This window comes from Canis aureus, chromosome 15 (genome assembly GCF_053574225.1).
Source record: "Canis aureus isolate CA01 chromosome 15, VMU_Caureus_v.1.0, whole genome shotgun sequence".
Taxonomy (NCBI): domain Eukaryota; kingdom Metazoa; phylum Chordata; class Mammalia; order Carnivora; family Canidae; genus Canis; species Canis aureus.
Genome location: NC_135625.1, coordinates 51,619,835 through 51,644,599, shown reverse-complemented (window position 1 = coordinate 51,644,599; position 24,765 = coordinate 51,619,835). Strand labels below are relative to the sequence as shown.

At 60.1% G+C, this 24,765-nt stretch overlaps 3 protein-coding genes and 1 long non-coding RNA gene across 9 annotated transcripts; 1 reads left to right on the top strand and 3 right to left on the bottom strand.

Annotated features, from left to right (window-relative positions):
• The first annotated feature begins 1,230 nt into the window (after positions 1-1,230).
• SLC4A2 (solute carrier family 4 member 2) lies at positions 1,231-16,736 on the top strand. 2 transcript variants are annotated; one of them, XM_077849658.1, is made up of 23 exons: positions 1,231-1,406; positions 3,601-3,714; positions 5,407-5,572; positions 5,723-5,964; positions 6,046-6,161; positions 7,538-7,770; positions 7,862-8,004; positions 9,640-9,820; positions 11,264-11,399; positions 11,488-11,653; positions 11,769-11,883; positions 11,988-12,172; positions 12,295-12,520; positions 12,632-12,847; positions 12,946-13,094; positions 13,218-13,412; positions 14,012-14,266; positions 14,381-14,470; positions 14,682-14,848; positions 15,419-15,672; positions 15,760-15,929; positions 16,198-16,371; positions 16,501-16,736. In XM_077849658.1, exons 2-23 carry the CDS (start codon positions 3,664-3,666, stop codon positions 16,579-16,581), a joined length of 3,711 nt encoding a protein of 1,236 aa, XP_077705784.1. In that variant the 5' UTR covers positions 1,231-1,406; positions 3,601-3,663; the 3' UTR covers positions 16,582-16,736. The 2 variants fall into 2 exon arrangements, with proteins under 2 accessions (XP_077705784.1, XP_077705785.1); XM_077849659.1 differs by lacking the exon at positions 1,231-1,406 and adding an exon at positions 4,268-4,359 and having other exon boundaries at positions 3,595-3,714.
• Positions 5,718-12,175, bottom strand: LOC144284744 (uncharacterized). Its single transcript, XR_013353188.1, has 4 exons — positions 11,173-12,175; positions 9,609-11,061; positions 7,455-7,649; positions 5,718-6,199 (listed from the first exon to the last, which is right to left on the bottom strand). It is a non-coding gene; the product is annotated as an uncharacterized LOC144284744 (long non-coding RNA).
• FASTK (Fas activated serine/threonine kinase) lies at positions 16,717-21,078 on the bottom strand. 4 transcript variants are annotated; one of them, XM_077849662.1, is made up of 11 exons: positions 20,889-21,078; positions 19,674-20,096; positions 19,001-19,180; positions 18,760-18,899; positions 18,074-18,287; positions 17,809-17,923; positions 17,534-17,625; positions 17,316-17,451; positions 17,130-17,244; positions 16,940-17,043; positions 16,717-16,809 (listed from the first exon to the last, which is right to left on the bottom strand). In XM_077849662.1, exons 1-11 carry the CDS (start codon positions 20,968-20,970, stop codon positions 16,734-16,736), a joined length of 1,677 nt encoding a protein of 558 aa, XP_077705788.1. In that variant the 5' UTR covers positions 20,971-21,078; the 3' UTR covers positions 16,717-16,733. The 4 variants fall into 4 exon arrangements, with proteins under 4 accessions (XP_077705788.1, XP_077705786.1, XP_077705790.1 ...); XM_077849660.1 differs by having other exon boundaries at positions 16,719-16,809; positions 17,809-17,968; positions 20,889-21,076; XM_077849664.1 differs by having other exon boundaries at positions 16,719-16,809; positions 17,809-17,968; positions 19,855-20,096; positions 20,889-21,047.
• A 224-nt stretch (positions 21,079-21,302) lies between these two features.
• TMUB1 (transmembrane and ubiquitin like domain containing 1) lies at positions 21,303-23,897 on the bottom strand. Of its 2 annotated transcripts, none has more exons than XM_077849656.1 (3): positions 23,715-23,897; positions 22,414-22,832; positions 21,303-22,118 (listed from the first exon to the last, which is right to left on the bottom strand). In XM_077849656.1, the coding sequence occupies exons 1-3, from the start codon at positions 23,826-23,828 to the stop codon at positions 21,767-21,769; spliced, it is 885 nt and encodes a 294-aa protein (XP_077705782.1). In that variant the 5' UTR covers positions 23,829-23,897; the 3' UTR covers positions 21,303-21,766. The 2 variants fall into 2 exon arrangements, with proteins under 2 accessions (XP_077705782.1, XP_077705783.1); XM_077849657.1 differs by lacking the exon at positions 23,715-23,897 and adding an exon at positions 23,348-23,575.
• Positions 23,898-24,765: the final 868 nt, after the last annotated feature.

The following is a 24,765-nucleotide window of genomic DNA, read 5'->3' as shown; positions in this document are numbered from 1 at the left end:
TCTCCTGACAACGGCAATACGGACTCCCACATCTCCCCAGGCCATCTGGAGACCTCAGGATTGATTGGGCAATGGCTCCGAGCCATGCCTTGACGATGACTTCACAGGGACCAGCTGAACCAAGGGGCTGGGAAGAGAGGCAGGTGTGCCCCAGGATTTAACCTACGCCAGAGACCCCTTCCTGCCTTCTGTTTGTCGTCTCGGAGCCCACCTGCCTCCAGCCGCTCGCTACACTGTGACTTCCCGAGGCAAGCTGGCTGGAGCCCTGGGAGACCCTTGGTACCGGCCTGGAGAGCCCGGGCCCACCGGAGGCAGCCAGGGTGTGGCCGAGAGCTGGCAGGTTGGCTGCCGCCCTCGACAGACAGAAGCACAGACAGATGCTACACTTGCAGCAGCCTTGACCTCATCCTTTAAGGAGTTGATTATAGATTTTCCTGCGCTCCTCTCTAATTGTCTCATGATTGCATTCTTGAGGGCTGTGAACTGGATAGAAACGGCCCCAAACAGCACTGCTCAGCACCAGAACCATAGTTGGTGATAAACATTTGTTAATTAACTTGTTTATATCGGAACGTTTTCTGCATATACACAATGCTGTGCTTCACCTACTGGCAGGCTAAAAAATAAAAAAGTATACTTCTTATGTGGAAGAATTTATAATTTAGTTGAGAAAACTAGAAATACAGAAATCTTGAGTGGCAGGGGATGATTATAATAGGGCTCGAGGGGGGAGGTCGCCGCAGGGAATCACTCTGAGGCAGAAGTTCCCGGGTTCGGAAAGTCTAGGTCAGCTGAGGGCAATGGGAATCCAACCTCCAGGAGCCGTCACCCCTATCGCCATCCCCCTCCCGCCCCCACCGCAGCAAAGAAAGGGCCTTTCTTGGAGGCACTGGGGATTACTGGGGAGTAGCGGGGGGTGGTTGGGGGAGAATCTCGACCCCGACGCATTCGTAAATATTTCCAGTTCCTCTGATGTTTCCTGAACATCTTCGTGTCTCCGTTTTCCCGTGTGTGTCTCCTCTTTCCGCCCAGAGGTGCCTAATGCGGCCCAAAGACGGCGTCCCCGGGGCGCCCAAGTCCCGCGCGGGGAAGCCCGGGCGGCGGCCTCGCGGGATAGAGCTGGGGTCTGGTGCCGGGCGGTGCCTGGAAGCGCGCCTCCGCGCCCGGGTCTCGGCCCCCGCTCCCCGCCTCCCGGCCCGCCGCGGGGCCGCGCACGGTGCGCCGGGGGGCGCGCACGCAGGGGGCTGGCCTGCCCGCGGCGCGGGGGAAAGTTGAGTTGGGAGAAGTTGGGAGCGGCGGGGGTGAGCCCCGAGGTGGGCACTAGGGAGTCGTCGGGAGCGCGCGAGGGCGCCGGAGAAGGGGGAGAGACCCCGAGACCTCCGGGGCACGCAGTCCAGAGCAAGCGGGTGAGCGGAGCGGTGGCGGCGGAGGAGGGCCAGGGCCGCGGAGGGAGGAAGGGAGGGGGAAGGAAAGGGGGGAACTCGGGACTCGGAGCTGGGAGGGAGTGGAAGTGGAGGAAGGGGCGGAGACTGGGGCGCGGGGAAGCCAGGTCTTGGGGAGAAGGATGCGGAGGCGCGCGGGCGCGGGTCGGGAGCGGGATCCGGGGTCCGCTGGTTAGATAGAGTTCCCTAAAGCGAGGGTGCCGCGCCCCCTGCCACCAGGAGGGGGTAGTCTCTGGGAGGCGCCGCCCGCCTTCCCAATTCCTGGGCGGACCCCGGACCACACCCCTCCCCTACGACCCCCGACTCTATTCTTTAGGCCCGTCGGGGGTGTCTAGGTTGGGGGTGGGCCAGGGCCGCCGCCCCCGACCTCCGGGGTGGGAGGCGGAGCTGTGCGGGGAGGGGGTGGCGGGTCAGGTCAGGACAAGGGGTGTCGGGCAGAAGGGGGAGCCACTGGGTGGGTATGGGAAAGATGGGTCCGGAGAGTTGCAGTTGACTCCGGGGGTGGGGGTGGGGGCGCTGGCTGGTCTGGGTGGGAAGCCCGGTGCTGGGTGTTGGGGGCGGCGCTGCCTCAAATCCACTTTATCCTCCTCCCTCCGCCCCACTTCGGAGAGCTGTGGAATGTGCGAGTTCACTTGGGGGTTGGTTAATGCCCAAGTGGGGGTCCAGGGTGCTAATCCCTTGGGCCGGAGTGGGGGAGATGCTAATCCCCCGGGCCGGTCGGGGCTGGTCCCCGGAATGTGCCCCCACCCCGGATTATCGGCACCGATGCCCTGGACAGAAGCTGCTTTGTGTTCTGGGACCGCGGGGTCGGGTCGGTGGTGGCGTGGGGTGGGGAATACACCGAGGGCACAGCCTGGAAGTGGGAGTGGGGCACCTGTAGGTGCCCAAGACACCACGCACCCTTCTCAGCCAGGGGTCTCTCCCCCCCTAGTGCCCCCTCTCCCCCACACCAAACGTGACCTGGCTCCAGTCCTGCTGGGGGAGGTGAAGAGCGTCAGCTGAGTTGGAGTGCCGGCCAGGAATGTGTTGCTCCGGGCTCCCCACCCTGGACTGACCCCCTAGACCTAGATCGTTTTACCCTTCACTGACCTGTCTTATCCTGGAGTTAGCCCTAAATCGGGCACCCCTGACCCCCCAACAACACACTGGGGAGCTCCAGTACTTTACTTTGGAGAATCTGGAGGGCCCGGTCCCCCACCCACCCACATCCGCTTCCCCCACTAGGAATGAATACCCCGATTTCCCCGGGTCAGGTTCCTTAACTGCAACTGTTCTGCTTCCCCACCACACACACAGTGCCCTCCTGAGACACCCCTACAGTCACAGTCAGGAGGGAGCCCTGCCACTCAGATTTTCCTGGCCTGGGGCTTGGGGAGGGGAGGAGAGGGGAGGGATCAGTACTGCCCCTTTGCCCACCCTCTTCCCACTCGTCACGTGCCCCTCCCCCATTATAAAGGTCTGTCCTGCCAGTGCCGCGTCTCCCTCCCTCCCACTGAGTGAGTGGAGCTGGGCTCCTGCCCCTCCCCCAGGGAGCCTCCTTCATCAGGCAAGGGGGCCCCTCTGGTGTCTCCTCCCAGCCCTGGCTCTGCTTCGTCTGCCACCCCCGGGCTGGCTGTTAGGGGCTCTCTCCAGTCTCTCCCTTCCTTCCTCCCAACTCTGCTCCACGGGGTGTCTCTGTCTCCGGGGTGTCTTGTCTCCATCTCCCCAGGACACCCCTCTCTTGTTCGGCCCTCCTCTGGTGCTACTGTTTCTGGCTCAGCCTGTCCTTTCCTTTCCTCCTCCTCCATTCCTTACCCTGATTTCTGCTGCTTTCTCTGCATTTGGGCCTTGACTCCTGCTCCCCCCACCCTGTTTCTGCAGCCTCTCCCACCTTTTCTTGTCTCACTTGGCCCTACGTGGCCTCCTCTGCCCCCTCCTCTAGTGCTCTTCTCTCTGTTTTCTCTTTTCTTCTATAAATAATTTTCTCTGCTCTCCAGCCTTAAGGGCCACCCTAAAGTACTTCATAGCCCAGAGGTCCCTAGCAGCAGGGAGACCCCTGGGTGGCCACTGGCGGGAAGTTCCTGAGGCGTGGTGGGGCTGAGCCAGGTCGGGGGCCCTTGTGCTTGGTGGCCTGCTCTTACATGATCGGGCCTCTCCCCCCCACCCCCATCCCGCCCAGGTTATGCCGCCGCCTTGTTGTCCTGAAAGCCGCAGGGACAGTGAGAAGGGCTAAGATTTGGCCATGAGCAGCGCCCCCCGGCGCCCCGCCTCGGGCGCAGATTCTTTCTGTACTGTGAGTATTGCCGTCTGGGTTGGCCTCCCTGCTGCCCCTCCCACCCCACAGGTGCTCTGGCGGAGGGTCCAGGTCAGACTGGAGTGTGTGTGTTTGTGTGTGTGTGTGTGCACGCGCGCGGGCTCGGGAGGAAGGGGAACCTCTGGGGATGGGTACTGCCAGCTTTCCCACACACACACCTTGTCTGGTTCTGGGAGTCTGGGATGGGTATTGGGGTGGTCAGGCCACTTCCAGTCCTGTGGAGGGAGTTGAGGCCCTTTCCTAAAGACCTGGGGGTGGGGGGTGGGGGGTTCTTTATCCTCAGAGAGAGAGGAACGTGGGGGACCCTGGGTCTCAAACCCAGTCACCCCTTCTGACCCAGCCTTAAAGGCAGCAGCGTCCTCCCACAGTGGTTCTGGGCAGTTTGCTTGCTGTACCGCCCACCCCTGGCCCCACGTGCCACCTAGGTCCGCCCAGCGCGGCCCCACGTGGCCCCCTCCTGATTTTACTGGGGAGTGTAATGATTAACCCCAAGTGCCATAATCAGCCCCTTATTGGCCATCTGGCCCAGCAGGGCACGTGACTGGGAAGGGGCACAGGCTGGTCCCCTCCCCCTCCTTTCCGAGTCCACCCCTGCCTGCCATGGACTTCCTCCTGCGGTCTCAGGTGCGAGGGGCTCTCACCCCCCCTGCCCCCACCCTGGCTAGCTCCCCCGTCCTCACTCGCTTCAGCCGCCTCCTGCCGCCTTCCTCCCGCTGCTCATTCTGGTGAGAGTGGAGCCCGAGCTGGGGAGCGGGCCAGAGCTGCTGGGAGGGGCAGGGGGGTGCCGGGAAGCCAGCCCCCTGACTCCTATATCTTGTGTCCAGTACCCCCGCCCCTCCCTGCTGTTCCTGTCCCCACCTCGGTGTCTCCCCAGGACCTGACTTCTTAGCCCTCCTCTCCTTGCTCTTCCTTGCTCTGGCCACTGGCCCCGGCACGGAGGGGGGGCTCTGTACCCCGCCCTTGGAGATCCCGATGCCCTTGAGGTCCAGAAGCTCTTGAGCAAATATTTGGTGGTGCCCGGAGCTGAGAGTGGCAGGGGTGGTGGGGGCTGGACGAAGCTGTGGCTAGGTGGCAGGCTGCTCAACTAGGCTGAGCTCTCCTCCAAAGCGCCACCACCACCGCCACCACTGCAGTCCGGCGCTCCTCTCCTGCAGTATGACTCAGGTGGGGGGGGCGGGGCCAGGGAGCGCCCTAGGGGCCCTGGCTTGGTGGGGTGCTGCAGTGGTGGGGGGGGTGGGGGGACGTTCCTGAAAAGGCAAAGTACTGCCTTCCCATCCAGGGGCTAGCTTTCAGAGTCCAGCTTGGTTGGCTCGGGCACCTCCAGAAGTTACTTTTCAGGCCGGATAGTTGTCCTCCAGCCAGAGGGGATTGGTTCACCGTGGACCATATGAATGGGCCAGTTCACACATTTTACCTCAGGGCTGGAGACACAGGATTTCTCCTGAGATTTTCCACCTGCCCTAGAATTGACCAGAATGGGCACAGCCGGGGTTCAGATGCCCTGGAACCTAGGGGGAGGCTACCCAGGACATGGCAGGGGTCTGGGTCCCTGGCATTTGAGGGGAAGGCTGCTGGGGGCGTCCTGGATCTCCAGCACTGCACAGGGTGGGGTCTCAGGAGGCAACTCTGGATGAGCCCCTGTGTGTTCTCTCCACCCCTCCTCCCCCACAGCCGGAGCCAGAGAGCTTGGGCCCGGCAGCGCCTGGGTTCCCTGAACAGGAGGACGATGAACTTCACCGCACTCTGGGTGTGGAGCGGTTTGAGGAGATCCTACAGGAGGCTGGGTCTCGAGGCGGAGAGGAGCCAGGCCGCAGCTATGGGGAGGAAGACTTTGAATGTGAGGGGGTAATGGGAGGGGGAGGCAGGGGCACCTAGGCTCGACTGTCCAGCAAGGAGAGGGCTGAGGGGCTCGTGGGAGGGGCTGGGGGCTGGGATGGCAGGGGAAGGATGCTCTGCCTGCCTGCAGCAGACCCCCTCCTCCCTGCAGATCACCGCCAGTCCTCCCACCACATCCATCACCCACTGTCCACTCACCTGCCTCCGGACACCCGCCGCCGCAAGACACCCCAGGGCCCAGGACGGAAGCCTCGCCGGCGCCCCGGGGCCTCCCCCACCGGGGAGACCCCTACCATCGAGGAGGGGGAGGAAGATGAGGAGGAGGCCAGTGAAGCTGAGGGGACCCGAGCACTTAGCCAGCCGACCCCGGCCTCCACACCCTCTTCGGTGCAGGTGAGTTGGGGCTGGGCTCCTAGGGGGCATCTTTGGGGTACTTGGCCCGGCCTCACCTGCGCCCGTGGGTTCCTGTTCCAGTTCTTTCTCCAGGAGGATGAAGGTGCTGACCGGAAGGGAGGGAGGACCAGTCCATCTCCTCCACCACTGCCCCACCAGGAGGCGGCTCCCCATGCCAGCAAAGGCGCCCAGACAGGGTATGTGTCTCCCAGATGGAGACTTCCCCTACCGGCATCTGCAACATGATAAGGGGGAAATGCATGAGCCTTGGGATCCTCGATTGGGGTTCAAATCCCAGCCCTGCCCCTTTGGGCAAGGACAACCTCTCTGAGCCTCAGCCTTCCCGTGTGTAAACCAAGGAGAATAGAACCTTTCTCACACAGTGGTTGCAAGGGTTAAAGAGTGGTGTGCATGAAGGTTTAAGTGTGGGTTACCCTGGCACAGGATAGGGGTACAGTCTAAGCACCCCACCTGCGACTTCAGGGGGAGTGGGGTCAGGCGCCGGATCAGGGATGGGACAGGTACTGTCTAAATGCCCGCCTCGGGCCCCAAAGGTGTGAGAAGAATAGGAGACCCCCCCCCCTTTGGCTCTTGGGGAACTGCCCTGGGAAATGGCATCGGGAAAGTCACTGTGCTAAAGGGCAGATGTGGGTGCAATATCAGTATCTGTGGGGCACTGGAGTTTGGGAGTGTTAGCCAGAGGAGGCTTCTTGGAGGAAATCACTTTGAACTGGGTCTCAAGGTCACTACTATCGTGGACCTGTTGTTTTCTGGGTGCCAGGCAGCGTGAAGGGCTGCAGGAAGGGAAGGGCATGCTGCATGACTCGCTGGGGAGACAGGCCGTGCAGGTGGCACTGAGCCCACAGTGGCCATCTGCATGGGGGCATGTGCTGGCAGGCAGCCCGATGCCCAGGGGCAGGTGGAGGAATAGTGGGGAGAGTGTGGCATTGGAAGAGTGGGTCAGATTTGTGGGCAGAGGTGCCGGCGGCACCAAGACACCCAAGGTGGGTGTAGAGGAAGAAAGCCTGATGAGAGGGACTCATCGTGGAAGGGGACACAAACTTGGAGCTGTGGGAGAATGGTGTGGCAGGGACTGGGCACTGTGGCAAGAGAGGAAGAGACGGCCTGGTTTGGGGATAGGACCAGAAGTTGGTATCTGTATGGACTAATTCATGTTCTTGTGACCATGAGGGACCCATCTCTACTTCTAAAGACCTATTTTTACCTACTTTACTCCATGGGGTTAGGAGCTTGGGACCTGTGACCCTCTTGAGCCCATGGTGAGGGGTGTGCTTAGGGGAGGAAGGAGGCCTTGCACTGGCTGCTTTTACAGATGTCACCTGCCCCCACACCCCAGGAGGCAGGCTGAGGAGTTGGTGTTGGGAGGGAGCCTGTGTGATGGCTCTGGCGGCGTGGCCGGGAAAGGGCCAAGCCAGATCTCGGCACTGCATGTGCTTGTGGGAGGCTCGGTGTTTCACATCCACACCTACCAAGAGTGGGGAGTAAGGAGGGTGGGGTCCAGTTGGGGGTCCCCTCCCCGGGTCCTCCCTGCATGGCTGCTCTGTCTGTCCAGAGCCCCGGTGGAAGAGGTGGTGGCTGCGGCCAGTGGCGCCGCAGGAGGTGATGATGGGGGAGCATCGGCGCGTCCTCTGACCAAAGCACAGCCCGGGCACCGGAGCTACAACCTGCAGGAGAGGAGGCGCATCGGGAGCATGACGGGGGCCGAGCAGGCACTGCTGCCCCGCGTCCCCACAGACGAGAGCGAGGCCCAGACACTGGCCACCGCTGACCTAGACCTCATGAAGAGTGAGTGCTGGTTGGGCTGAGCCCAGTGTTGGGGGCGGGGACAGGAGTAAGAGGAAGGGGGAGCCTGACCCTGTGCCCCTGCCTCCTCCAGGTCACCGGTTTGAGGACGTTCCTGGAGTGCGGCGGCACTTGGTGCGGAAGAATGCCAAAGGTTCTGGACAGGGTGGCCGGGAAGGGCGAGAGCCTGGCCCCACGCCTCGGACCCGGCCCCGGGCCCCTCATAAGCCCCACGAGGTACTCTTCTCCACTTCATGCTCTTCCTTATCACCCCACAGGCTCCCCCACTCCCCCCACACACATACACCCCAGCAGCGATCTCGAACACCAGGACCACCATCTGTGGTTGTGAAGGTTGTACACTGCACAACAATCCTTGACATTATTGATTTGGGCTTTAGGAGTTCGATTCACATCTTCAACACTGTTGATTTCTTTTTTCTTTTCTTTTCTTTTCTTTTTTAAAGATTTTTATTTATTTATTCATGAGAAACACAGGCAGAGACACAGGCAGAGAGAGAAGCAGGCTCCATGCAGGAAGTCCGATGTGGGACTCGATCCTGGGACTCTAGGATCACGCCCTGAGCCAAATGGAGGCACTCAACCGTTGAGCCACCCATGCGTCCCGACACTGTTAATTTCTATACTGTGGCCATTTTTTGGCAGCTGGCAGTGAGGAGCTCGAGGACCCTTTCGGCTAGAGGTGGCTGTGTAGAGCAGTACTCTTCACCTTTCAGAATCCCCTCAACTGTGCTCATTTGATCGTCCCACAGCCATAAATCAGGGGCAGTGATTGACCAAGATAACTCAGTTCCTTAGCGACACCACCCATCTAAGACTCCAGGGCTCTGGTTCTTAGCCCCACCCCTTGCAGTGGATTGTGTTTTACCTTATTGAGGTCTAACAACATACAATGAAGCACAGTGGGGCCAGGCGTATAGCTTGGTGACTTCTCCCACATGCAAACACCTGGCCAACCCTGCCTGGACACAGAACGCTTTGTACTCTGTTCCTTTGCACCTCTCCTCAGTACCATCAGCTGTGATTACTCTTCTGTGTGCTTCAGTCCTGTCAGTTCCTTTTTATTTTTATTTTTTTTAAGATTTATTACTCATTTATTTATGAGAAACACAGAGAGGGAGGCAGAGACATAGGCAGAGGGAGAAGCAGACTCCCTGTGGGGAACCCGAAGCAGGACTCAATCCCAGGACCCTGGGATCACAACCTGAGCTGAAAGCAGACACTTAACCACTGAGCTATCCAGGCACCCCTGTCCGTCGGTTCTTGAACATATATACATGGAAGCATACAACATTCCAGTGTGCACGTGTGTGTGTACACGTGCCTGTGTGCATGCGTGCACATGTGCGGTGACCATTCATCCAGCATTTACTATGTCATGTACTGTGTACTGTTGCATGTGTTTTATTTTATTTATTTATTTATTTATTTAAGATTTTTATTTATTTACTAATGAGAGACACACAGAGAGAGAGGGAGAGACACAGAGAGAGAGGGGCAGAGACACAGGGAGAGGGAGAAGCAGGTTCTATGCAGGGAGCCTGATATGGGACTCGATCCCAGGACTCCAGTATCATACCCTGGGCTGAAGGCAGGCGCTTAACTGCTGAGCCACCCAGGCATCCCTGTTGCGTATGTTTTAATCCCCATAATGAGACTTTGAGGTGGGGATTGTTGCTCCCATTTTACAGATGAGGCAAGTAGAGTGTGGGACCAGTTAAGATCTTGCTAGGCTCTGTGTCCGGTGCTGTGCCAGGTCACAGGCCTGCCCTGGCGCTGGCTGTCTAGGGGAGCAGTCCCTGGGCCCCTCGGGCTCTGACCTTGCTGTGTCCTCTTGTCTTCCACCACAAGGTGTTTGTGGAGCTGAATGAGCTGCTGCTGGACAGAAACCAGGAGCCTCAGTGGCGGGAGACTGCCCGCTGGATCAAGTTTGAGGAGGACGTGGAGGAGGAGACAGAGCGCTGGGGGAAGCCCCACGTGGCGTCCCTGTCCTTCCGCAGCCTCTTGGAGCTCCGCCGGACCCTGGCCCATGGTAACGTGCCCTGCCTTCTGAGGACCAACCCCCCTCAGCAGCACGGTGTATGATGTTCCCAGGAGAGTCCAGGAGGGAGTCTCTTCTTTCTGTGATGTCATATAGCCAGTCGCTTTCAGGCTCTGTCATTGGTGATCCCAGGGCATGATTGACACTACTCTCTCTTATCTGCATTTTTAGCAAATGGCTTCTTTACGTGATGTTTTCAGATAACCAAAGCTGGTATGTTTGGGATACGTTTTTAAAGTTGACAAGTTTTTAAAGAATGTCATTGGAAACTTTTCTGAAACGACCTAATCTACAGGACTATGGGAGGTTTCTTTCTTTCTTTCTTTCTTTCTTTCTTTCTTTCTTTCTTTCTTCTTTCTTTCTTTCTTTCTTCTTTCTTTCTTCCTTTCTTCCTTTCTTCCTTTATTCCTTTATTCCTTTCTTTTCTTTCTTTCTTTCTTCTTTCTTTTTTTTTTTTTTTTTTTGTTTCTCTTCAAGATTTTATTTTTTTTAAGTCCTCTCTACACCCAGCGTGGGGCTCGAACTCACAACCCTGAGATCAGGAGTGGCCTGCTCTCCTGCCTGTGCCTGCCAGGCATTCCTAGGGCTATGTAATCTTCACCAAATGTCCAAGATGCAAGACTCCTGAGGCCTCTGATATTTTCTGCTCTGTGTGGGTTTCCTCCTTCCTTTTGGGAAAGTCACTCCCAGTTGCTGTCAGGAGGCGTATTTCTAAACAGCGAGGACTCAGAAACCTGCTGTAAGAATAATTTCAAAACCAGAAGTAAATAGGCTCTGAGGAAGGCTCATAGGCTTTGGGCAAGGTGCCAACATACAGGTGCTTTATCGTTGGGCTTTGTGATCTCTGTGTTGGCTGCCCAGGGGCCCTTGGTTTTGTTCGTTGTCACGCCCATTTTTGTTGAAACGGCTCTGTTCGTTGTCTAGTTCTGTGTTCCTACAAGTTGACCTCGACAGAAAGGTGACCTCGTCACTTTTGAAAGGACTTTCATCTCTGTATAAAATAGTCATTCAGAGCAGCGACCAGTAGAAAGATATGGAAATTGTCCCATGAGAGGAACCCAGGATGGAGGGTGACATCGTCAGATGGCTCTAGGCCACAGATGGGCTGTGCCATACTCAGAGGGAAGAATCAGGACCTTGGAGTGGATATTAGGGAATCCAGCATGTGGCTCTTTGGAAGAGACTTTTGGGAGGCTCTGCCTCAGTGGCCTCCACTGAGCCCCACCACATTCCTATGGGACAGAGAGAGTTGGAAGGAACAGGTCAGAGATGCGATGGGGCTTGCAGCCTGAACCCTGCTCCCTGATTTCTGAGCCAGTGCTGCAAACCCGGACCATACTTACCTGGCTGCCCCCTCATCCCCAGATCTCTCTCCCACCCGGTCCTTGCTTCTTCCCTGGGGATGAGGGCCTGTGCATGCCATCCTTATTCCAGGGGCTGTGCTTTTGGACCTGGACCAGCAGACCCTGCCTGGGGTGGCCCACCAAGTGGTGGAGCAGATGGTCATCTCTGACCAAATCAAGGCTGAGGACAGAGCCAATGTGTTGCGGGCCCTGCTACTGAAACACAGGTGAGGCCCCAGTTGCTGCCACCGCCTGCCCACCCACTTCTGGCCCCCGCCTCTGCCTTCCTTCTCTCATCGCCCTCTGCTCTTCCAGCCACCCAAGCGATGAGAAAGACTTCTCCTTCCCTCGAAACATCTCAGCTGGCTCCCTGGGCTCCCTGCTAGGGCACCATCATGGCCAGGGGCCTGAGAGTGACCCTCATGTCACCGAGCCTCTCATTGGAGGTGTTCCTGAGACTCGGCTAGATGTAGAGCGAGAGGTGAGGGCAGGAGGGTGGCCCTGCCTCGTTCAGATCCCAGCTGCCACCACTGGCTGCTGGGCTGTGAGTATGGGGGCACCGGGCTGGGCTGAGCTGTGCTCCTCTGCACCCCCAGCGGGAGTTGCCCCCTCCGGCCCCACCAGCCGGCATCACTCGCTCCAAGTCCAAGCATGAACTAAAGCTCCTGGAGAAGATCCCCGAGAACGCCGAGGCCACGGTGGTCCTTGTGGGTATGTGGGCGAGCCTTGTGGGTGGGGGGCTGTGACCTGATGGGTGCCCCCCGGGGGCTGGGGTCCGCTCCCTCCCTCAGCCCCTGACAGCGCTGTGCCCCCAGGCTGCGTGGAGTTCCTCTCCCGCCCTACCATGGCCTTTGTGCGGCTGCGGGAGGCAGTGGAGCTAGACGCCGTGCTGGAGGTGCCCGTGCCTGTGCGCTTCCTCTTCCTGCTTCTGGGCCCGAGCAGCGCCAACATGGACTACCATGAAATTGGCCGCTCCATCTCCACCCTCATGTCTGACAAGGTCAGGCCCGCCCCTGCCCCCACCGGGCTCCCTCTTCCCCGCCCCTGTGGCCTCACTCAGTTCTGCCCCGGGACCCCAGCCCTCGCCCCGCGCCCTCACCAGCCCCAGGCCTGCTTTGGCAGCAATTCCATGAGGCAGCCTACCTGGCAGACGAGAGGGAGGACCTGCTGACTGCCATCAACGCCTTCCTGGACTGCAGCGTGGTGCTGCCGCCCTCCGAAGTACAGGGCGAGGAGCTGTTGCGGTCTGTTGCTCACTTCCAACGCCAGATGCTCAAGAAGCGGGAGGAGCAGGGCCGGCTGTTGCCCCCTGGGGCTGGACTGGAGCCCAAGTCAGCACAAGATAAGGGTACGGGCCAGTACAGGCCCGGGGCAGGGACGGGGCTGCCTGCGGGGGCGCGGCGGCTTAGGGCGCATAGAGGGGCCGTGGCGGGCGCCCTGACGGAGGCCTGGGTTGCAGCGCTCCTGCAGATGGTAGAGGTGGCAGGTGCAGTTGAAGATGATCCCCTCCGGCGGACGGGCCGGCCCTTTGGGGGCCTCATCCGAGATGTGCGGCGCCGCTATCCCCACTACCTGAGTGACTTCCGAGATGCCCTTGACCCCCAGTGCCTGGCTGCTGTCATCTTCATCTACTTCGCGGCCCTGTCTCCTGCCATCACTTTCGGGGGCCTGCTGGGTAAGAGGCAGCTTCGCAGGGGTAGCGGGGGGGTGGGCAGGGCAAGCACGGGTCCCTGGCTGACAGCTCTTGAGCCACTCTGCTTCCTGCCACCCCAGGAGAGAAGACTCAGGACCTGATTGGGGTGTCGGAGCTCATCATGTCCACAGCGCTCCAGGGTGTGGTCTTCTGCCTGCTGGGGGCCCAGCCGCTGCTGGTGATTGGCTTCTCTGGGCCCCTGCTGGTCTTCGAGGAGGCCTTCTTCTCGGTAAGGGCCCATGGGCTAGGTGGGGGCTGGCTCTTCCTGTTCCACTCCAGACCCCTCCTGCTCCCCAAACATGCCCACTTTGCTAGCCCCGGGGCTCTGGGACCTGACTGGACGCCTCCCCAGTTCTGCAGCAGCAACAACCTAGAGTACCTGGTGGGCCGCGTGTGGATCGGCTTCTGGCTGGTGCTCTTGGCCCTGCTCATGGTGGCCCTGGAGGGGAGCTTCCTGGTGCGCTTTGTCTCCCGTTTCACCCAGGAGATCTTTGCCTTCCTCATCTCCCTCATTTTCATCTATGAGACGTTCTACAAGTTGATTAAGGTAAGCAGGCCCTGCCGAGAGCTAGGCTGCAGGGGTGAGACCTCGGGATGGGACGGAGCCGGGGCACCTTCTGCACCTCTCTCGCTCTCACTTCAGGGTATGAGGTCTGGGCTAGCCCAGAGCTCCCCTGGGCTGGTGGTTCCTCCTGGCCCCTCACCACTTTCCCTGTCACTGACACCTGAACCAGGACTTCAGGTCAATCTTAACAAGTTACATGTTTGTCATAACAAAGGTAACAGGTCCTTTTGCTAAAGTGGCACATGGTCCAGAAGTGCCAAAGAGGAAGGCCCCCGAGGTGACACCCATATTCACAGTCTGGGCCTCAGAGCCATGCCTGTGTCAGCCTTAGAAGACTTGCCCCGAGTCCTCTGCGATGTGTCCTGCCTGTCCAGGCCTGGCTGCAACTGGACACCCCCAGCTGCCTGAATCCCCAGTTTCTCCTTTCTCCCATCAGGTCACTTTAGTCATTTTTTTATTATACGAGACAAGCCCCTTAAGGCCAGACCCACCATCTCCTATGCTGCCTGCCCCACTCAACATACATCCAAGCCCAGAAATCTCACCAGTTTAGCTGATGGAGCGCTTTGTCCTCTCCCTAGATCTTCCAGGAACATCCACTGCATGGCTGTTCTGTCTCCAATGGCTCTGAGGCACACAGCGGTGACAACGACACATGGCATGGGGCAGGAGCCACGCTGGGGCCAGGGAACGGGAGCTCGCCTGGGCCAGTGGGGCAGGGGAGGCCCCGGGGCCAGCCCAACACAGCCCTGCTGTCACTGGTGCTCATGGCGGGCACCTTCTTTATCGCTTTCTTCCTACGCAAATTCAAGAATAGCCGGTTCTTCCCTGGCCGGGTGTGTGGGCTGAAATGCCGGAGGGAGGTGGAAGAGGGGAAGGGGCCAGGAAGGGTGACTGAGTTGGGGCCTGAGAGGGGTCCGGGGACCTCTGAGCATGGTGCTTGCCCACAGGTGCGGCGGGTGATCGGGGACTTTGGGGTGCCCATTGCGATCCTCATCATGGTGCTTGTGGATTATAGTATTGAGGATACCTACACCCAGGTGAGGCAGAGCACACGCAGCAGTCAGGAGATGCTGCCTGGCATGGGGCTCTGGCTGGTGCCTGCCAGCCCAGCCCCAGAGCTGCCTCTCAATTGGGCAGACACCAGGCCCCCTCCACTGCATGCCCTCAGCATTCGCCCTGCCCAGTGCCCCTCAGTTCTCTCCCTCCAGCGTTCACTGGCCCTCCGGCTCTCTCCCATCTACCCTGCAGAAGCTGAGCGTGCCCAGTGGATTCTCCGTGACAGCCCCAGAAAAGCGGGGCTGGGTCATCAACCCGCTGGGAGAGAATAGCTCCTTCCCCGTGTGGATGATGGTTGCCAGCCTGCTGCCGGCCATTTTGGTTTTCATCCTGATCTTCATGGAGACGCAGATCACCACGTGAGTGGTCCCTGCCGAAGGGGGTTGTTTGTGGAATGGCTGAAACCCCAGCCAGGGCCAGGCGAGGAGATAGGGTGCACTGGGTTAGGGGGGCCCAGGATGCCAGGCTGGCCCCTAGAATTTCCTTCTCTAAAGATTTTTTTCTTTATTTGAGAGAACTCAAGATGGAGGGGCAGGAGGCGGGCGGAGAGGGGGAGAGAATCTCAAGCAGACTCCGAGCTAAGCACAGAGCCTGATGTGGGGCTCCATCTCACGACCCTGTGATCAAATGAAGAGTCATTTGATATTTAACTGACTGCACCACCCAGGCACCCCCAGAATTCCTTCCATAGGCAGTAGAAGGTTCCTCTGACGTTTGTTGGGATGGGCACAGTACAGGCTGGAAGTGGTCCTGAATGGCAAGGAGGGCAGCGTGGAGAGGGCTTAGCTCCGTGATGGAATGCTTGTCCTGACGGAATGGGCAGGTTCCAAAAACAGACAGAGGCTCCTGGCTGGGTGCTCTGGAAAGACATGATTGTGCCAAGCTGGCCCCAGGGCCCTGGGCATCAGCGAGTCCCCATCCCCACTCAGGCTGATCATCTCCAAGAAGGAGCGCATGCTGCAGAAGGGCTCTGGCTTCCACCTGGACCTCCTGCTTATTGTGGCCATGGGCGGCATCTGTGCCCTTTTTGGCCTGCCCTGGTTGGCTGCTGCCACCGTCCGCTCCGTCACTCATGCCAACGCACTCACCGTCATGAGCAAGGCTGTGGCACCTGGGGACAAGCCCAAGATCCAGGAGGTCAAGGAGCAGCGGGTAACGGGGCTGCTGGTTGCCCTGCTTGTGGGTACGTTGAGCTCTTGCTTCAGCCTTCCCCAGGCAGTCTCTGAGGCAGGGAGCCTGGGGCCACCTGCTTCTTTCTCTCCTCCCCCAGGTCTCTCCATAGTTATTGGGGACCTGCTCCGGCAGATCCCCTTGGCTGTGCTCTTTGGTATTTTTCTGTACATGGGAGTTACCTCCCTTAATGGGATCCAGTTCTACGAGCGGCTGCACCTGCTGCTCATGCCACCCAAACACCACCCAGATGTAACCTATGTCAAGAAGGTAAGACCTCACTGGAAAGAGCCCCGTGCCTCTGCCCCCAACACCTGGTCTGTGGGGCTCACTCTCCGGCCCCCCCATCTGCTCATTGTGTTCAGCCACCGTTTAGTCTGCAGACCCAGCTTTGGTAAGCCCCTCAAAGGCATAGCCACCACGACTGCCACCCCCGTGGAGGGAGAAAGGGCTGTCTGTCTTCTGGAGGTGGCAGGCCCAGATGGCCCTCCAAGGGACCAGGGAGAAGCCTCGGCTCACCTGTCTTGTCCCCTCCCAGGTTCGGACCCTCCGAATGCACCTGTTCACAGCCCTGCAGCTGCTCTGCTTGGCCCTGCTCTGGGCGGTCATGTCCACAGCTGCCTCCCTGGCCTTCCCCTTCATCCTCATCCTTACGGTGCCCCTCCGCATGGTGGTGCTCACCCGCATCTTCACCGAGAGAGAGATGAAATGTGTAAGGCCTCCTGCTCCTTCCAGCCCTGCTGCCCACCCCCCACCCCACCCCTCACCCCCCCCCCACCCCCACCCTGGGGTCCCCACCCAGGTTGAGGTCAGGATCAACTAATTCCCTCCACCCCCACAGCTGGATGCTAATGAGGCGGAGCCAGTGTTCGATGAGCGGGAGGGTGTGGACGAGTACAATGAGATGCCCATGCCTGTGTAGTTGCTGCCTGGACCCACAGCCAAGGGACGGATGGATAGAGGGATCAGGGGCTGGGGTGTTCTCCCCCTCCCCTCCCTCATTTTTATTTAAATGAATAATTTAAAGTCTCCTTACCATCCCCACCCCCCACAGTAAAGTGCTTCGGCCCCCACCTATCCTGGCCTTCTGTGTCTGTATGGGGAGGGAGCATGGATTGGCAGGTGGGCGGGGGGCGCGGCAACCCGCTTCCTGTCCCAGAAACGAGATGCACAATGGGGAAAGAAAGGGACTTTAATGAGAAATCAAAATATAGAGAGCCAAAGTGCAAATTGTCCACCCCCTTTGGGGGTCACCCTGAGCCCCATGTACATCCCCTCACCCCCCTTCAGGCCCCCAGCGGAGGCCCAAGGCCTGGAGCTTCTGCCTCAGGTAGCTCTTGAGCTGTGGCAGGCCTCTCTGTGACTCCAGTTCCTCGAAGGGTAGCTGTGAGGGAGGGAATGGCGTGTTACCCTCAGGGTCCTGGGCTGGCACAGGGGAGCCAGGAGGACATGCGGGGTGGGTGCTCTCACCGGCAGGAGCTGGTAGCCCATCAGGCCCAGGTGCCGCTCCCGGAGGGCCCGGGAGCCCAGCAGCACTTGGCCATCCCGGCAGAAATGCCAGCGTTCTCGCAGCATCAGCACCACCCTGTGGGGAGCAGACTGCAGCTCAGGGTGCTGTCTACAGAGGTGGGAGGCTCTCCCACCTTCTTCCCTTACCTTTGGGCGGGGTCATGGGTAGTGGACTGAGAGGCAGCCTGGCCCTGGGGACAGGACCGTGGAGGGTACGGTAGGAAGGGGTCCTGGGTCCTCACAGGAAGCACAGCACCGGAGCTGCTGACGCAGAGCAGGAAGTCTGGAGGGGGAAGAAAGAGGGCGGCTGGCTTCCAGCCCAGGCTCTGTACCCTGCCAGCCGCCCCCCCGCCACTGGGGTTCACCTGTGCAGTAGCCTGGAGGCACCGTCAGGTCCTGCCGGTACTTTTCTTCCCCCAGCAGCTGGCGCAGCCCCTCCGCTACTATATCCTTGTGACTGGGATGGGGTAGGAAGACCGACAAGGAAAGGCTCAGGAGGCTCATCTTAATTCTGTCCCCTGTCGTGCCTGGACCCTGGGCAAAGGCCTTCCAAGGCCCATTTTTCCCTCTAGGACTGCTAAGAATGCCGCTGCATGGACAGTTCAGGGTCCCCTCCCCTCCCCTCAGCCTCCCCATCCACCTGTACTTGCAGCGGGCACGGTCAGTGATGAGTGGCTGGGGGAAGATGGGCACTTGCTGCCTTCGGGGAAGACGGGGACCCCGGTATCCTGGAAGCTCCAGCTCCACAGCCGTGTCTAGCAGGGAAAGGTAGCGCCGCACAATGAAGGCATGAGGAGTGCCTGCGGGAAAGCGGGACTGAGGCTCGAGGGGCTACAGACTCCCACCCCTGCCTCCCCCTGCCCAGTGGCCCTTGGGGATCCCCGCTGGCTCTCCTGTGTGCGCACCACTGATGTGGTTGATGAAGCCTGGGGAAAAGACAAAGTGCAGAGCTCGGAAGGGTAGGCACCGCAGCTGGCACAGTGACATCAAGATGTTGACAGTGGCCAGGGGGGCCACCCCTGCTTCCCGAGCCAGGATCCTCTCAAGACAGGGCATAAACTGCTGTTCCAGAGGCAAGTAGTTCAGCCGCCCAAAGGGCAGGACCAACTTCTGTACCACCTGTGGAGGAAGAGCAGCCCTTCACCTAGCATGAAACAGTTGATACCCTTCACAAGCTGAACCTCAGGGAGGCTTGGCCTGCAGGCTTGTAATGTCTCTGTAAAAGCAGAGCGATCCCTCTCCCCCGACGTACACACCAGAAGTTTGACAGCACAACCCGTGTTTTGAGCCCCACGTGATTAATCAAACCAATGGAGGAGACATCGCTGTGGGGTCTGGCCCTGAAGACTTAAGAGGAGTGGGCTTAATGAAGCTAAGACAGTGCTAAGTGAGTAGAACTACAGAGAGCCAGGCATACACACTGGGTAGGTGGATGAGCCAGGAGGGGGTGTGCAAAGATAAAACCCCAGGGGGACAGAGCAGAGGGCCTGGCTGCTTGCTGCAGGAGGCAGCCAATCAAGCTGACAGGGAGCTGGGCTTGACACCGTGGAGGGCTAGGAGACAAGCATGGCAGGGTGGGAGGTAATCCCACCTTGCTGCTGAGCTGGGCTTCCTGGACCACCAGGAAATGGGCAATGGCTTCCAGAAGCTGGGGCTCCCGCAACCGGTGCCGGGCCAGGTGCTGGGCCAGGAGCACCATGACGTGAGGAGTCAGTTCCTCTGGCCTGGCCTCTGTGAAGAACAGCCTATTATGCTGGACCCTCAGTCCAGACACCACCACCGGCCTCCTCTTCAGCCCCTCCCCGCCACCTGCCTTCAGTCCCCTCCAGCACCTGCCAGGCTGCGGATGAGGTGCTGCCGTGGACGCCTCAGGAAATGAGGGCAGCTCAGAGCAGCTTCCAATCTTTGCCCACCGTGCAGGACAGGTTGCAGGGTGGGAGGTGGCTTCGGAGGGAGGCGGAACCTTCTCTCCTGCTCCAGGGCACACATCAGGGGCCCATCTGATGGGAAGCCTGAGAGGGAGAGGGTCAGAGGAGGCAGGCCTGGTAACAGGGAGCTGCTCTGTTCCAGTCATGGGGTTCAGCTGATGAATTCCCAACCTTTCACGTCTCTGTGTTCTGGACTGGATGGGCTATAGTGTAAGTGGAAGCACTGGAGAAGTGTGAAATACCATGTGACTGTGAGGTTATCAGGACAGTCTGCGGGCAAGAACTCAAATAAAGATGGCAAATGAGCTCTCATCTCACGCCAATGGTGACAAACTGTAGTGGCTTTCTAGAGCACTGTGTAGGAAGGAATCCGGGCTTGGCACCCCTAGCTAAGCTGCAGGGAATGCTGCTCGACTCCTGGTGTCAGCTGTGGATACAAGGGGAGCGGCAGCAAGTGTGCCAAGGTATGCACCAGTCCTGCCAAAGCCCAAGAGGTGAATTCTGTCAGTGATCTTGGGTCTTCTACGCTCTTTCTCTATTCTTCCGTGAACACCCACCCCCCAGACACCCTCCTCACCAAGTAAGACTGCAAGGTGCAGACACACGTGGATGGTGTGAATGTCAAAGGAGGGGCAGTTTCGGATGATGAGCTGACTCAAGTCCTGTAGTGTGGCCTGCTCCACGGGAGGGGGCCGTGGCTGAGACCCCAAGAGCTGACCCAGACGACGAAGTGCCACAGGGTAGTGATGGGCGCGCACCTTGGTGGGGTTCTGGCCCAGCCAACGCAGCAGCTCCCCAGGGCTCCTCGCCTGTTCCAGAAGCCGCTGTAGCCCCTGCACGGGGCCTGCATGGAGGCCTCCTCCAGGAGGCTGGTCCCCCCACTTGCTGGGCCCCAGACAGCAGGGCTGTACTGGCGGGAGCAGCAGCAGGCCAGACAGCCGAGCAGCGGAGGCCTGGGCAGAGAGCAGGAGTCGAAGCATGGAGTTGGGTGATGGAGACCCTGAGGGGCAGCCCAGAAAAGGGGGTGAGGTTTTCTCCAAAGGGGAGAGAAACCGGAAACCAGCCATCAACTCCTGACCTCACTCCCCATTCAGAGGGCCCTGGGGTCAGAACACCCACTCATGTTCGTCCTTCCTCTGTGATTGCTCTAGTCTTCCCCACCCCGCCCCTCTCTGCCTCCTTCCATCCTTTAAAGCAGCACCTTCCATGTCCTCCGCACAGGGATATTTACAGAGCAATTCCACATGCACTATGGATCTCTGATGCTCCGCACGCGCCTCTGAGGTAGGCAGGGCTGGCACTACCTCCATTTCACAGGTGGAGAAACCAAGGCCCAGAGAGGAAAGGGGGGGGTAAGCCCGAGGTCACGAGTCGGGTTAGTGGTCGTGCCCAGCCTGGAGCCCAGCTTGCCCTGTCGACACGCCCTCTCGACCACCTCCCCCTCCCGCAGGAGGCGGCAGCGGCAAGGAGGGTGGAACGCGGGCTCGGCAGCGGGGCGGTCCTGGGTTCCATGCTGGGCGCTCCCACTTACCAGCTGCATGACCTTGGACAAGTGGCTTCGTCTCTCTGCCCAAGCCTCCTCGCCCGTGAAACGAGAACGCAGCGCCCAGCTCGCAGGGGGCCCGTGGAGCCCGAGCGCGCGGCTTTGCAATGGCGCGGAGTCGGCGGTGTCAGGGGCCCCCACACCCACCCGGCCCGGCGACGCCCGGCGACGCCCGGAGACCGTGCTCACGGTCGCCAACACCAACTCCCGCCGCCCTCCCGCAGCCCGCCCCGCAGGCGCCACCCCTACATGGCTCCCCAGGCCCCGCGCAGGTCGCTCCCTCAGTCGGTCTCGGGGCCCGGGAGCCGGGCTCCCCCCGCGGCCTCCTCATCGGCAGGCCACCGAGTCCGCCATCTTCCCAGCAACCCCCGGACCGCGGCCCGGACGCCAATCGCGGCTCAGCCCCCGACCAGCACAGACGTGGCTCCCGTCAGGCCCCGCGCGTCCGGGCGCCGCGCGCCCCGCCCCCCGCGTCCGGAAGCTGCGCGCGCCGAGCCGGGGCGGTACCGCGGGCGGGGGGCGGGGCCAAGGGGCCGGGCGCCGAGGCTAGTGCGAAGAGCGAGCGGAAGTCGGCGGCTCGCCGTTGTAAGGCTGTGCACCCGGGAGGGCTCAGTCCCCGCCCAGCACCCCCAGAGGCCCACACACCCAGACACACAGCAGGAGTGAAAACTTCACAGTTATTTAATCTGCACGTGTTCCACAGAATCCCTCTGCCCCTCCCAGCTCCCCTTCCCCAGCGCCCCGCAGTCCTTGGGTCCTCCAACCAGCCCAAGGAGCTATCAGGGACTAGAGGTGGCTGGGTCCTCGGGCAGGACACTAAGAAGGGCCCAGGGGTGTAGCCCGGCTCTGCGGGGGGCCAAGGCAGTGACAGCAGCTGCCTGACCCCGAGGAGCTGACTGTCAATGGGGGCTGAGAGCCAGCAGCCCCAGGACGTGGCCCAGAGCCATGGAGGTCACAGGGAGGGGCGTCGGCGGACTCCCGGAGCGCTCTGCTGCGCAGGGCTGGGCTCCAGGGTAGTGGGAAGAGGCAGGCCGGAGAGGTGGGCCTGGGCAGACAGCATCGCCCACTGTGTCGAGGGGAGCAAGGTCCAGAGGGGCCAGCAACGCTGCCGAGAGCCCGTGGAGGCACTACGGGCGGTACATGGCAAAGGCCAGGAGACTGAGGAGCAGGGTGAAGCCGGCCAGACCCAGAGTGGCGGTCAGGGGAAAGAAGGGCCGGTACTGGATCTGGCAGTACCAGAGCAGCAGCAGCAGCAGAAGCAGGAGGGGCAGCAGCAGGCTGCCTATTTCCAGCCCGGAGGGGCCTGGCTCTGACCCCGGTGGGCAAGGGGGGTGTGGGGGACCGACTCGCGTGGACACGTGGCAGTGGAGAACGCAGTTGGGCGGGAGGTGAAGGCTGCCCAGGGTCTGGGTGTCGTCTCCTAGCAGCTGCCCTTGGTAGATGAGCCGCACCTGCTGTTCCCGGCCAGGAAACTGGGTCCTGAGGAGAGAGGGACCTGGGTAAGAGAGCAGGCCTCAGGCAATCCTGGTCCCTTGCCCAGAACCACACTCCCACCCCTCACCCTTGTCTCCACCCACCACCCAGCTGGTGGCCTCTAAAGAGGGGGAGTCCCCCCTGCCATAGGGGAATGATACAGTGTGTGATGTGAGGGCCTCAGTTCCCCCTCATCTATAGAAGGAGGGGGGAGTCTCAGATCTCTCTGGTGGCCCTTCTGGTCTGTGGTCACTCCCACCCCACTCTCAAGAATGTCTTTCCTGTCCTCATCCCAGCTTACCTTTTCAGGGAGCCAATGGTATCGTGGGGCCAGGCCCTGGCCACCTGCTCTGAATCGTTGAGGAATTTCAGCCGGAGCACTAGGGGCTCCTGGGGGGAGTCCGGCGACGGTGGTGTTGCTGAGAGCCCCATGCCAGGCTCTGGCTGTGCAGCCTGACCTCTGTGTCTCAAGCTGGGGGTCTCGGCTCCTGGGGCCTCCCCTCGGATGCTGCCGGTGACCGCCATGGCTTCACTGGGCTGTGCTGGTGTTGGAGTCCCTGATGGCTGGGGCAATGGGTCGGTGCCCTCCGCGGTGTGTGTGGAGACCCAGGCGAGAGCCAGCACCAGAAGGCAGGCAAGCACCGCAAAAAGGATGGTCACCTCATCACCCACCCCTTCAATCAAGGCCATGGCACCTGCCTTGCCTGCCACCTTACTGAGCTGGAGAGGTACAAAGAACCCATGAGGGGCTGGCTCGTCCACCAGCAGCCCCTTCAATTCCAACAGGCGCCTGAGCCCACCCCATCAAACTCTTCCAAAGGTCCTTATTCCTCCTCCCCCTTACCCAAGCTCCACCCTAGGGCACTCACTGCTCTGAAACCTGGTGGTCCCAAACTTGCCTCAGGGGCCCCTTCCCATCACCAAATCCCGAGTCCTAACGTTTTGTAACCTGAGTTCTAGGTCTATAACCATCTCCCCAATTCATTCAAACACTATGCCGAAGTAAGGGCCCTGATCTCCTAAGCAACCTCTCCCCTAAATTCAACCCTCAGCAAACTTCATCCCAAAGCTTACCTACCTATTCTTCCATCTACTATCCCAAAGTTTACCTTCTCCTTCGTCTATTTCACCCCAAAGCCTATCTACTCCTCCATCATTAAAGTTTCTGCAAGGGGAAAGAAAATGGGCTTCTACGCCCCCCACCCCCGCCCCGTTATCATTTAACCAAACCCCACCCGCGCCAGGGGACTGCTTCCGAAGGCTTCCCCACACCGAACGTCAGTCTCCGCCCCCTGGCAATACGGAGCTTCCGAGGGCTGTCATCCCCCACACCCAGCTCGGCCCCGCGGGTCCACTCAAGTCCCACCCCGCGGCGGCCCGACTCGGCGCCTCCTCTGGAAGCCTCTCCAAACCCAGTCCGCAGGCTGACCCGAGATCCCGCCCGGGTATCCGAGACTTCGCCCTCCCAACCCCCAATTCCTCCATCACCCCTCCCATCTTCCCGCCCCCCGGAGCCAAGGGAGGACACCCGGGGCGGGGCGAGCGGGGGCCAGCTGGGGCCCGGGGCGGCGGGGTGGGCGCGGTCACCGCGCGGGGACTCACCGCCCGGCTCCGCCAGCTCCATAGCGGACCCTCGGGCACTTCCGGGCGGGAGGCGCCGAGGTCGCAGACACCTGAAGGCACCCCCTCCTTCCCTGCCGCCGTCGCCCGGAGCATTGTGGGACTTGTAGTCCTGCGCGGTGCGCATTTCCCGCCCTCCGCCCTGCGGACCCACGTGCCGGGATCGGCGGGCTAGTCCGGGTGTCTGCAAGTCGCTGAGGGGCCCGCGGGGGCGGGCTTAAGGGTTGTGCCAGCCCTCTGAGGCTGGGTGCATCAGCAGGACCCGCCACCTCCCCCGCTGGCATCCAGGGCATCTGTCACTCCAAAAACCAACGTCAGCGAGAACACGTCAGAGCACCCGTGTTTCCAGATGCAGGCTCCGGGGAGCTCAAGTGACCCCTACCCAGTTCTGTTCTTATGTCAGAGTGGACGCCAGAAGGCACCGTGGGCCCCCTAAATGGATTCTCTGGCCCAGAGCCCAGTACCCATGGGCGGTCCCATTAGGTTGGCTGAGGACACCCATCCCCAGGGCTGGCCACAGTGGCTTGGGCTGTCATCCTGTTTCCCTGGTCCCTTCCTCCACCTTGACCCTGTGAGAAGCATAGATACTGGAACCGGGCCTGAATGCTGATCTCTTGTCTTGTGTTTATCAGCTGTATAAACTTGGGAGCGCTATTGAACCTCTTTGAATCTTAATTTCTTTGTTCCTAAAACATAATTCATAAGGAAATTGTAAGGAAGAAATTGGGTGCTTTTTGAACACGGGTGAAAGCTATGTAAGGGATCTGTTACACAGTAGGTATTTGTTCACCTAGTATTAGTACACTGTCCACCTAGATCTGGGCTTGGAAACTGGGTTCTTAGGGTGTTACTGTGTAGAGGACTTTGAGCCCCACGCTGGCTTGGGCTAGCTAATTTTGGTGGCTTTTCCTTCCTTCCTCTGGGCCACAGAGATCTCAGGTCTTGGGTTTTATAGGCCAGTCTTGGTGAAAAGTGATATACCCTAGTGTTTCCATAGTTCATGCTTACCTGTGGGAGCAGGTACTCTAAGCGT

What these genes read in the sequence shown, in the direction of transcription:
- TMUB1 (XM_077849656.1), bottom strand. Translation starts at nt 23,828, where the DNA reads ATGCTCCGGGCGACGGCGGCAGGGAAGGAGGGGGTGCCTTCAGGTGTC. An exon ending in GGAGCTGGCGGAGCCGGGCG is followed by an intron (nt 22,833 to 23,714) that starts GTGAGTCCCCGC and finishes GTACCTCTCCAG; the next exon opens with CTCAGTAAGGTGGCAGGCAA. An exon ending in ACCATTGGCTCCCTGAAAAG is followed by an intron (nt 22,119 to 22,413) that starts GTAAGCTGGGAT and finishes CTCTCTCCTCAG; the next exon opens with GACCCAGTTTCCTGGCCGGG.
- FASTK (XM_077849660.1), bottom strand. Translation starts at nt 20,970, where the DNA reads ATGAGGAGGCCGCGGGGGGAGCCCGGCTCCCGGGCCCCGAGACCGACT. An exon ending in CCTCATCCGCAGCCTGGCAG is followed by an intron (nt 18,900 to 19,000) that starts GTGCTGGAGGGG and finishes TGTTCTTCACAG; the next exon opens with AGGCCAGGCCAGAGGAACTG. An exon ending in AAGCCCAGCTCAGCAGCAAG is followed by an intron (nt 18,288 to 18,759) that starts GTGGGATTACCT and finishes CTTCCTCCACAG; the next exon opens with GTGGTACAGAAGTTGGTCCT.
- SLC4A2 (XM_077849658.1), top strand. Translation starts at nt 3,664, where the DNA reads ATGAGCAGCGCCCCCCGGCGCCCCGCCTCGGGCGCAGATTCTTTCTGT. An exon ending in GCCCTGCTACTGAAACACAG is followed by an intron (nt 11,400 to 11,487) that starts GTGAGGCCCCAG and finishes CTGCTCTTCCAG; the next exon opens with CCACCCAAGCGATGAGAAAG. An exon ending in TTGAGGATACCTACACCCAG is followed by an intron (nt 14,471 to 14,681) that starts GTGAGGCAGAGC and finishes TCTACCCTGCAG; the next exon opens with AAGCTGAGCGTGCCCAGTGG.